The sequence below is a fragment of the Doryrhamphus excisus genome, chromosome 1 (assembly GCF_030265055.1).
Source record: "Doryrhamphus excisus isolate RoL2022-K1 chromosome 1, RoL_Dexc_1.0, whole genome shotgun sequence".
NCBI classification, from domain to species: Eukaryota; Metazoa; Chordata; class Actinopteri; order Syngnathiformes; family Syngnathidae; genus Doryrhamphus; species Doryrhamphus excisus.
This window is the reverse complement of record NC_080466.1, coordinates 25,054,798-25,065,934: the sequence shown is the minus strand read 5'-3', so window position 1 is coordinate 25,065,934 and position 11,137 is coordinate 25,054,798. Positions and strand designations below refer to the sequence as shown.

At 41.6% G+C, this 11,137-nt stretch overlaps 1 protein-coding gene across 1 annotated transcript; it reads left to right on the top strand.

Moving 5' to 3' along the window:
* Positions 1 to 2,822: 2,822 nt before the first annotated feature.
* On the top strand, positions 2,823 to 3,873 carry LOC131097125 (zinc finger protein 397-like). The gene is made up of 2 exons (XM_058045859.1): positions 2,823 to 3,714; positions 3,851 to 3,873. The coding sequence occupies exons 1-2, from the start codon at positions 2,823 to 2,825 to the stop codon at positions 3,871 to 3,873; spliced, it is 915 nt and encodes a 304-aa protein (XP_057901842.1).
* The last annotated feature ends 7,264 nt before the right edge of the window (positions 3,874 to 11,137 follow it).

Here is an 11,137-nt window from a genome sequence, read left to right as displayed (position 1 = left end):
ACTGTCCAGAGGCGCGAACAGAGCGCCAAGTCAGAAAAAAAAGCGTGACGCCGCACGCCTCGTCGCAATGATTGACAACAAGCGCCGACAGTCAGGTGTAGCGCAAACCTGATGGGTCGTTGCGAACGAAACGGCTCTTAGAGCCGAGTCATTTCTTTGAAACTGTGCAGCCATTCATGAGTTATGAGTCCCAACTGTCTTCCTAACGTATTATGTTTGTCGCCCTTATTCTTATTTTGACCTTTTTTCAAAGCGCCCCCCTTTTGGAGATTCAATTCTTATACCTGCTCTCTGTTGGGCATCTTGTGCAATATTGTAGTGTTTATTCAGAAATTGCCAACAATATTGACCAGAACATGTTATGTGGGGTTTACACAATCAGCCGTCTGCTGAGTCTCAACACCTGCCTCTCCTCTGCCTGCAACTCCCACGACGCCGGCTTCATCAACAACTTTGATGTTTTCTGGGAGAGACGACACCTCTTTGGACCTGATGGGCTCCATCTTAACAGGGCAGGTGCCCGCATGCTCTCAGCCAACCTGGCATATGGCGTCCAGCATGGTATCATCCCCAAACCCACACCTGTTGCTCTGTCTAACACTTATTGATGTCCCCCAGGTCCATGCTCCTATCCACTCAGTTCCACCTCTGACCACCATACACACAATACCGGACTTGGACCTCAAATTTACACCAACACCTCTTCCATTCCGGTAATCATTACATTGTATCAACACATCAGACACCACCATACTCACTCTGTGAACCCTCATAACCTTCGACCACTCAATGGGCACCCATACCCTACCTCCATAATCAACAAGCCGCCTGTCACCATCAATGTGGCACTTTTTAATGTTCGCTCTCTTTTAAATAGAACTTTTTTAATGAATGATGTGATTTTAGATAATAAGTTAGACTGTCTTCTTTTGACTGAGACATGGCACTGACGCATCTGTTGTTCTCACCAAGGCCTGCCCACCAAATTAATTTTTTTTTATATTCTACTAGAGAGGGTAGAAGAGGAGGTGGGACGGCATCCATCATAAATGACTCTCTGACCTCAAATGGAGTGTCTTTTAACAGTTACAAGTCATTTGAGCACCATGCCTTTACTTTTAGCAGCCCTCCGATTCTTTGTATAACTGTATACAGACCACCCTATCACTCTAGTTCTTTTATCAGCGAATTCTCTGAACTTTTATCAATCATTCACACTTCTTATAACAGGATTTGATTATCTGGTGATTTTAATCTACATGTTGATGATACCTCGGATCCAATATCCAGAGAGTTTTTAAACCTTTTAAATTGTCTTGATTTTAAGCAGCACGTCACACAGCCAACTCACAACAGAGGACACACCCTGGACCTGGTCATAATCCATGGCCTGTCCATTGGTGTGTCCTCTGTTGTTGACCTGGCTATGTCCGACCACTACTGTGTATTTTTTAGCATCACCAGTTTTAACCGGGAGGAGGCCCCAGTGAGAGCAGTGAGGAGGCGCTATCTAACTTCTGAAGTGGCTGCAAATTTTATTGAGATTTTACAGAGCACTCCTGCTGAAATTTTACCTGCACCTTGTGATTTTATCGTTGATATTGTTGAATTTTAACAGTAAACTGAAGTCAACTTTGGACTCCGTAGCTTCACCTGTAACGAAAACAATAAAAAGAAAACCCGTGGAGAAAAAACGATGAAATCAATAAACTGAAAAGAAAATGCAGGAGTACTGAGAGAAGATGGAGAAAAAGTAAATTGATGGTTCATTACGAGATTTTACGTCAACAACTCAAAACCTACAATAACGCAGTCAAAAAGGCACGAATTTCCCATTTCTCACAACTCATTACCAACCACAAAAAGAATCCCCGGTTCCTCTTCTCCACTTTTAATATTTTAACAGGCACTAATTTTAATAAAGTATTTGCAGACCACTTCCGAACTAAAATCAAGGACATCAGATCCTGCCTGTTACCCCAGAAAGTCTTGTCTGTTACCACACCTGGACTGTTGGCCTTGCCTGAGGAGAGACTGGAGAGTTTTGCCCTGGTTGATGCAAGGACACTTGGTCGAGTTTTCCCAACAACCTGCCTTTTAGATCCAATTCCCACATCACTCTTAAAATCACTTTATGGATTCTTTGAGGAGCAGTTTTTAAACATCTTGAATTGCTCTCTTCAGACGCAAATAGACTCAGATACCTGGTCGGTCACTCCGGTACTGTTCTTAACTGGTTTTGTTCTTATCTCACAGACCGATGCTTTTATGTAACTATGGATACATGTTGCTCAGGAACCCATGAAATTGAATGTGGGGTTCTCCAAGGCTCAATTTTAGGTCCACTCCTTTTTAATCTTTACATGCTTCCCCTTGGGGACATCATCAGGAAGCACGGCATCAGCTTCCATAGTTATGCTGATGATACGCAGCTATACATCGCCGTGTCTCCTGATGACTCAGGGCCACTTGATGCCCTAACTGCATTAAAAAAACTGCACTAAAACTGAGGTTTTAGTTATAGGTCCTGAAGGCCAGAGAGAGAAACTTTTACCAAAACTACAGGATCTTAAACCAGCCGAATCAGTTAAAAATTTGGGTGTGATTTTGCTGGACAAGTGTCAGAGTCCCCTACATTACAAGAAAACACAGCAAAAGGCTGGGCACAGTCGGCTATTCCCCGGTTGGAAGATGGTGATGACATCGAACAATATCTCACCACCTTTGAACGTTTGGCTACAGCTTATCAATGGCCACAGACAGACTGGGCAATTTGATTAATCCCGTATCTGACTGGTAAGGCCCGTGCAGCCTACGTTGCCATGGCTTTTGAAGATTCATGCAATTACAAGTGTGTGAAGGAAGCCATTTTGACCAAATATGAAATAAATGAAGATGTGTATCGTCAGCGGTTTCGAGAGCCTGACATCCAGCCAGGAGAGACGCCGCGGGAGCTCTACAACCGCCTTAAAGACTTGTACCACAAATGGATGCAGCCAGAGAAGAAGACAAAGGAGCAAGTGGGTGAAGTCCTCGTCCTAGAGCAGTTCTACCGTTCACTGTCACCGGAGCTGAGAGTCTGGGTTAAGGAGCGAAACCCAGCTTCTGGACAGCAAGCAGCGGCGTTTGTAGAGAACTTCCTCTCTGCCAGCCGTGGACCAAAGACTTTCAGGTTTAACCCCCCTAAGGGCAGCACCTTGCCGGGTAAGCCAGTGAGTTCGGGTATACGTGGTGGTCCGGTTCAGGTGGGGGGAGCCTCTAAGCCTGGAGAAGACAATATTAACTTGAGCAAGGCTCAGCCTTTCACAAAGGGTCTTGTTTGTCTTCACTGTGGTCAGGAGGGGCACAGAAAGCCTGACTGCCCTGCTAGAAAAGCTAAAATAACTTATTTTTGCACTGTTCCCCGGCAAGAAAGGGAGGAGGCTCAGGTGGAGGGCAAACGGCAAATTACTGAGGTTCAAGTTAATGGGGAACCAGCATTAGCCTTATTGGACACGGGAAGTGTGCAAACCCTTGTCAAGTCCTCAGTTTTGAAAGGTCAGTGCCAGTTTACGGGGCCAGGCCTGGACATCTCTTGTGTTCATGGGGATCACCGCATTTACCCGATGGCCATAGTGTATATCGAGGTGGCAGGCCAGATGTACCTGTTGTCCGTTGGTGTTGTGGAAAACCTTGCTCATCAGGTGATTTTGGGTCAGGATATTCCAGTATTGCGTGAGCTAGTCCAATCTGTTAAATCTGTCTGTGTTGTCACAAGGCCTGTTGTGTGTGTGCTGGGGGAAATGCGGTTGCACTGTCTTGCGAAATAAACTTGAAGAGCTCTCAAGCCCATGTCTGGTGTACATTTCAGCTGCTACGGCTATCCTGGGCTAGTAAGAGGCCATTGTTTTCCAACTGAAAATCTTACATATATTATATATTCATTCATTCACTACCGCTTTTTCCTCACGAGGGTCGCGGGGGTGCTGGAGCCTATCCCAGCTGTCTTCGGGCGAGAGGCGGGGTACACCCTGGACTGGTGGCCAGCCAATAGCCAGCACATATAGACAAACAACCATTCACACTCACATTCATACCTATGGACAATTTGGAGTGGCCATTAACCTAGCATGTTTTTGGAGTACCCGGAGAAAACCCACGCATGCACGGGGAGAACATGCAAACTCCACACAGAGATGGCCGAGGGTGGAATTGAACCCTGCTCTCCTAGCTGTCTCTATTTGTAAGTGTCTGTACACACACACACACACACAGCTCTTTCTTTCTCTCTCTTCTCTCTCTCTCTATATATATATTAGGTGCATCAAAAAACACAATTATTGAATTTTGATATGGCCGGGTACTAAAAGTGTTCCAATATATGTAGAAACAACACATACCAAATATTTTTCCAATCCATGATTATTTAGGGGTGCCACCATACATCTGTTTTTGTGGAATAAAGTGGTGAACAGTTCAATGGTCGCCATGGAGATTTGAGGTCAGCAAAGACTGCAGCTCAAGAACTCTGAGATGATCTTTATGTTTTTGTTGGTATTTATACTCCTATGACATATTACTAGCAAATTTGTGGTTTTGTCTTTGTAATTTGAATGATTTGTAGTCATATTTATCGGTATTTAGTGCTCATTGCCTCTACTGTAGCTAACATTAGACTAGCAGTCGCAGCTTGGTCTTTGGTCTGGGCCCCCTTTGATAACCCTATAGAAAATGATGCTGTATAGAAGTTCATTGTACTCAACATTTCCAGATCAACTTTTTGGCAATTAGACTAGAAATTGCACATTTTCCGAAATTTTACAAAAGTTTATGTGTGAGGGGGCACCCCTAAATCTCAATGGATTTCCTCAAAACTTTGCAAAAGACATTTTTATGTTTATTAGAAAAAATGGAATGCCAGCCAAATTGATATTATGAATTTCCCATTCAAATTTGATGCAGCCCAATTGTATGTATATATATATATATATATATATATATATATATATATATATATATATATATATATATATATATATATATATATATAAATTCACAATAGCTATACAAAATTATTACTATACTGCTGTGTGTGTGTACAGACACAAATAGAGACAGAATTAAATAGTAAAATTGATATGTGAAAAAGGGATGATAATAATAAAATGATGTTATTAACATCATTTTAATGTTAATGTAAATAAAATGTTTGTAAAATAAGACCAGTCCAGGGTGTACCCCGCCTCTCGCCCGAAGGCAGCTGGGATAGGCTCCAGCACTCCCGCGACCCTCGTGAGGAAAAATCGGTAGAAAATAAATGAATGAATGAATGAAAATGTTAATAAAATGCCATGTTCATGTCCTGTATGTGCTGCTTTGCTGCCACCTGTCGGTCCCTGGTTGCAGCACACTGAATCCCTGGAGGAACCTCCTCATCCGCCTGTTGCCAATCACTGATTGGTATCTAAGCTCCTCGCCCTCATGTAACCAATGTGTTAATTTAGTTCATTTAATTTCACCAATAATTCATTTCATGTATGTATTTAATGCTATGTGCATTTTTTATGGTCAGTTATTTTATTTGCACTTCTTTTTGTTGTGAACTTTGACATCGTTGTGATGTCACTTCCTGCCATTCTGGCGCACTCTTCATTGCTGAGGTGGTATGCTAGTTGGTGGCAACAATAGTTAACTGTATTAAATATGACTATTAGGCATTTAATGCCGGTATGTGCTTTATGGGTTATGTACAGCATTTAAAGATAACTCACGAAAGTTATTGCTCTTAGTTAAGCTAGTTTTAGGAGTTCGTTTTTTTCATGTGGTTTTCTTTTTGTAGGAGACGTGCATGAAAAACTATTGAAGTTGCTTTACATTTTACATGATGTCTATAGGTATGTCTCTCCCTATTTTCATATACTTTGTATAAAGAGAGTCTCTTTAAACAAGAGTCTCTTGATCTTGAGTCGCCTTTTGCACTGCTGAGGAGGAGGAGATGTGTACATAAGAAACTATTGAAGTTGCTGTACATTTTGTGTGTTGTGCACAGAAAATAACCGCCCCTTCTGGTTGGCGAGAGAATTGCAGCCGTCCGCCTAGTGGTTCACAACAACCAAAGAACACAACCAAAGAAGAGCTGCTTGTTCGTACTAGGGACCATCAATAAATTTCCATTCATTTCTCTTCCATTGAAGAGAGTTTGCCAAAAAAAAAAAAAATCTAAATCACACCAGAAATTGTTCCATGACCATGTCAAATAATTAGTAATTAGTCATTAAAAAATTAGATTTTGATGAAAGATTCTGTGTTATAGCTTGCAGGCCATGCGACCGAGGCACTTCAAATCACTTTATATTAGTAATCCCAGCCTCCTAGTACAATGCACACCTATTTGTTTTTCAAGTATTGTTTAATATGATTTTATATGACTGTGTGATATAACAAAAACAAGGATAATATTTGATAGCTTCACCCACAAGTGACCAAGGTGCTTGAAATAACTGTATATAAGTAATACGTGCCTAATATATAACTGTGCCATTAGCAGAGTGATAACGGATTATTTGAGTGGTTTTCCAACAGGTATAATCACTCGGACAACTCTTCCAGAGATGAGTACCATCTACACCACACCACTTCACACAGTACCTGGGACAAGTGATAGTATCTTATGTGACATGCAGCATCATGCTCATGACTATTCTACTTGCTGCCTTCAGGGAAAAGAGACTGGTCTATTTGCGCCAGGATCACCAGATTGATCGACAGCCTGTATCCTCAACGCAACTGTAACTACTAAAGGGACACCATTTGTCGGATTGTTTTTATTTTCCCCATCTCATCCTTGCCCAGCTGCTGAACTTTTGGTTATAACTTTTGTGTTATCACTTTCTGCACTAATTATTGCTGGAGTATTACAAAGCAGTATTTATTCACTCCATCTGTGCACTTTGGCTATTATACACATGTGCTATGCTGCATAACAATTAATTGACACATGAATTGATTGAATTATTGTACTGAAATTTTGAATGCCTTACAATAAATCAATTTCATACGAGAACTAGTCTCATAGTACCTGTTTGTTTTCAAATAATGTTTGATCTGATTTTATATGAATTTGTCACACAAATCATTATCAATAGCTTACAGGTCATGTGACCTTTGACCTCCAAATCACTTTGGATCAGTAGGACTTGTCTGCTAGTACCATAGACATCTTTTCGCTTTTCTACTTTCCTGGGATTTTATATGAATTTTTTTATATGAACTATTATCAATAGCTTACAGGTCATGTGACCTTTGACCTCCAAACCTCTTTTTATCAGTAGGACTTGTCTGCTAGTACCATAGACATCTTTTCGCTTTTCTACTTTCCTGGGATTTTATATGAATTTATATAATTATTATTATTATTATTATTATTATTATTATTATTATTATTATTTATATAAATATTATTATTAATATTAATAAAACTATACCAGGAATACTATTAACTAAATGCTAAAGTGCACAAGTAAGTCTTGAGTCGAGGCTTTAACATTTTTACTGAGGTAACAGCTCTAATATCGGCAGGTAGGACATTCCACAATGTTGGAGCCCCAATGGAAAAGGCTCGAGCCCGCATTCTTAATTCTTGCCTTTGTTGGGGCGTGGTGGCTCAGATGGTAGAGTGGTCGTCTCCCCACCTGAAGGTACTAACTGCAGGCTTTTCAAAGTAGACATTGGAAGTCGACCATAAAGCAGCACATTATAGTAATGGAGGTGAGACATGACAAATGCATGGACTAGGATTTCTGCATCAGTAGTGGATAGATAGGACAAGATTTGTTGGGTAAAAACAAAGAAGCAAAGTGGCACAAGGGAGCATTCATTCATTTTCTACCGCTTATCCTCACAAAGGGTCGTGGGCGTGCTGGAGCCTATCCCAGCTGTCTTCGGTAGTACACCCTGGACTGGTGGCTAGCCAATGACAGGGCACATATATAGACAAACAACCATTCACACTCACATTCATACCTATGGACAATTTGGAGTCACCACTTAACCTAGCATGTTTTTGGAATGTGGGAGGAAACCGGAGTGCCCAGAGAAAAACTCACGCATGCACAGGGAGAACATGCAAACTCCACAGAGATGGTGGAATCAAACTCGGGTTTCCTAGCTGTGTGGCCTGCATGCAAACCACTCATACACTATGCAGCCTATTAAATGAGCAGTCCAAGGTAAAACAAAAACACTGTCGTTAAAGGGCTGCAGGAGAGCTAAGCGTTAGGCGCAGGAACCAAAAACATAGGTAGAAAGCAGCGGGCAGGTACTCAGGACAATACAGGTAAAAGCCAGAAAGTGAGGGGTCAGAGTTCATGCACATGGCCAAGCGAGCGGAGGGTGTGCAACAGGTGCACACACAAGGAACTTGGAGGTTGCTTGCGGGACAATCTGGTGGTTTGCAGGTAGGAGCAGGGATGTTAAGTAATCCCAGGGCTAATTGGGCTCTGGTGTGTGGAGGAGCCCGCCTGCTGCCAATCAAGGTGTATTGAAAGAGAAGAGGCAGCAGAGCAACAACACAGATCATGACAGTTATTGTTATTGTTGCTGTCTTTGTTGTCTCTGTCTGTATCGTCCCCCCTTTGTCTTCTTTTTGCTTCCTATCTATCATTCCTGTTCTGGTCTCGCTGCTCCAAATTTGCAAAACAAACCACAATCTATGCAACATGGTAATTGTAGCTTACACTGACATAGCAAATCTGTTTAGCATGTAGGGGTATCTAGATCTGCCCCAAAGGCTGGACAGGACACAAAAACACTTAAAACAATGTTTTGCCAACATCAACTTTTATTGGCACAGAGCAGAGGACGCAGCCAGTCGTTATCTTCAGCCTTCTTGAGATCTTCATTTTTTATTCCAACACATTCTCCGTGAAACCACCGGTCACATATGTCACATTGAATCTGTCATGTTGGGAAAAACATCTCAATCAACAATGTCCCGTAAATGTAACGTCATTCTGCATTATCAATCTTACCCAGCCAGTATCTCTTCACAGCAGATGTAGCTGTGGTAGCAGTAGATGCAGGTCGGTCTTTTGAGGCACAGATCACACACCAGGAATCCATTTGGAAAACTACAAAATCATGATACTTTCAATGAGTGTATTAAAAATTCATCTTATAAATTCATGACCTATTAGCTACCTGATCTCAAGTTCAAGGGCCATTGTTTTTCTTTCTGTTCTCATACTGTCTGTCGTGGTAGAAAAATTGGGGGTCCTTGGAAATGTCTGGATGATTTACTTTGCCATCTAGACATAATTTTGTTCATAAAGCACGTTTCAAGTCCAATTATGCTCAATTGTATTCTTTACATTACATTGGCTATGATGACACCACAGCTGCTTCCATCCTTTTGCAGTGGATGTTTCATCACTCCCCCTTCCCAATCAATGTCAATCCAGTCTTTGACCTTGTGGCGCATTCTTCGCATGTGCAGGTATTCCCTGGAAAGCATATTTTTTAAAAACTATTTTACATCATGTGAATTGTAAGCATAAATATTTGACGCCTTCTTTTCTGCAGCGTTTTGGCTCGGATCTATTAGGAACATGGTTGGTTTTTCCGCATGAACAAACTGCAACAAAAAGGCAGTATATTAAGTCAGTTTAGTCAGCTAATGTTGCACTGCAGAGTCTTCTGTGTTATTAAAATAATTACAAACCAGCAAATTCCAGTGGTTGCTGTTAACATTGACAGCTGCAAGAACTGCATCATAACTTGCCAGATCAACCTATTAAAAGAAAGAGGAAACCATTACACAAATAACTGAGCAATGCCTTCAAAAAGGTTCTGTGTACACCTACATGCAACTACAATCCCTGGCAAAAATTATGGAATCACCAGTCTCAACTGGTTTTGTTCTTATCTCACAGACCGAAGCTTTTATGTAAGTATTGATACATGTTCCTCAGGAACCCATGAAATTGAATGTGGGGTTCCCCAAGGCTCAATTTTAGGTCCACTCCGTTTTAATCTTTACATGCTTCCCCTTGGGGACGTCATCAGGAAGCACGGTATCAGCTTCCATAGTTATGCTGATGGTACACAGCTATACATCGCCGTGTCTCCTGATGACTCAGGGCCGCTTGATACCCTTTTTAACTGCATTGTAGACATCAAGTTATGGATGGCAGAGAATTTCCTACAGCTCAACCAGGACAAAACTGAGGTTTTAGTTATAGGTCCTGAAGGCCAGAGAGAGAAACTTTTACCAAACTACAGGATCTTAAACCAGCCGAATCAGTTAAAAATTTGGGCGGGATTTTTTACTCTGAGCTAAACTTTATCCCACATATCAAAAATATAACAAAAATAGGTTTTTAGCACCTTAAGAACGTAGCCAGAGTCCACCTGTTTCTCTGTCAGGCCAGTACGGCGATCCTAATGCATGCTTTTATTTCCTGTCGTTTAGATTACTGTAATGCCCTGCTCTCTGGTCTTTTAAATCTCCAACTCTCCAAACTCTCCAACACACCACTAGTACTTTGTTGAACCACCTCTGGCTTTTATAACAGCTTGCAGTCTCTGAGGCATAGACTTTACGAGTGACAAACAGTATTCTTCATCATATCTGGCTCCAATGTTCCCTGATTGCTGTTGCCAGATCAGCTTTGCAGATTGGAGCCCTGTCCTGAACCATTTTCTTCAGTTTCCACCACAAATTTTCAATTGGATTGAGGTCCGGACTATTTGCAGGCCATGACATCGACCTTATATGTCTTTCTTCAAGGAAAGTTGTAACGATTGCGCTCTCCTATAGGTAACGAGGCTACAACGCAAACAAGAAGGTCGCGGGGGGAGCGGATATCAGCTGTAAGAAAAAAAGGAAACACTGTCGAAAATGCTTGGTTGCCACCACCACGGCAGTTTAATCACTCCAAACCAAACCCCGCATATCATCAAAGTTTTCACAGTTTTTGCTCTATGGCAAGATGCATTATCATCTTGAAAAATGATGTCATCATCCCCAAACATTATTCCATCAATTGTCCAACATGTCAACATAAACTTGTGCATTTATTGGAGATGTAATGGCAGCCATCTCCCTAGTGCCTTTACCTGACATGCAGCCCCATATCATCAGAGACTGTGGAAATTTGCT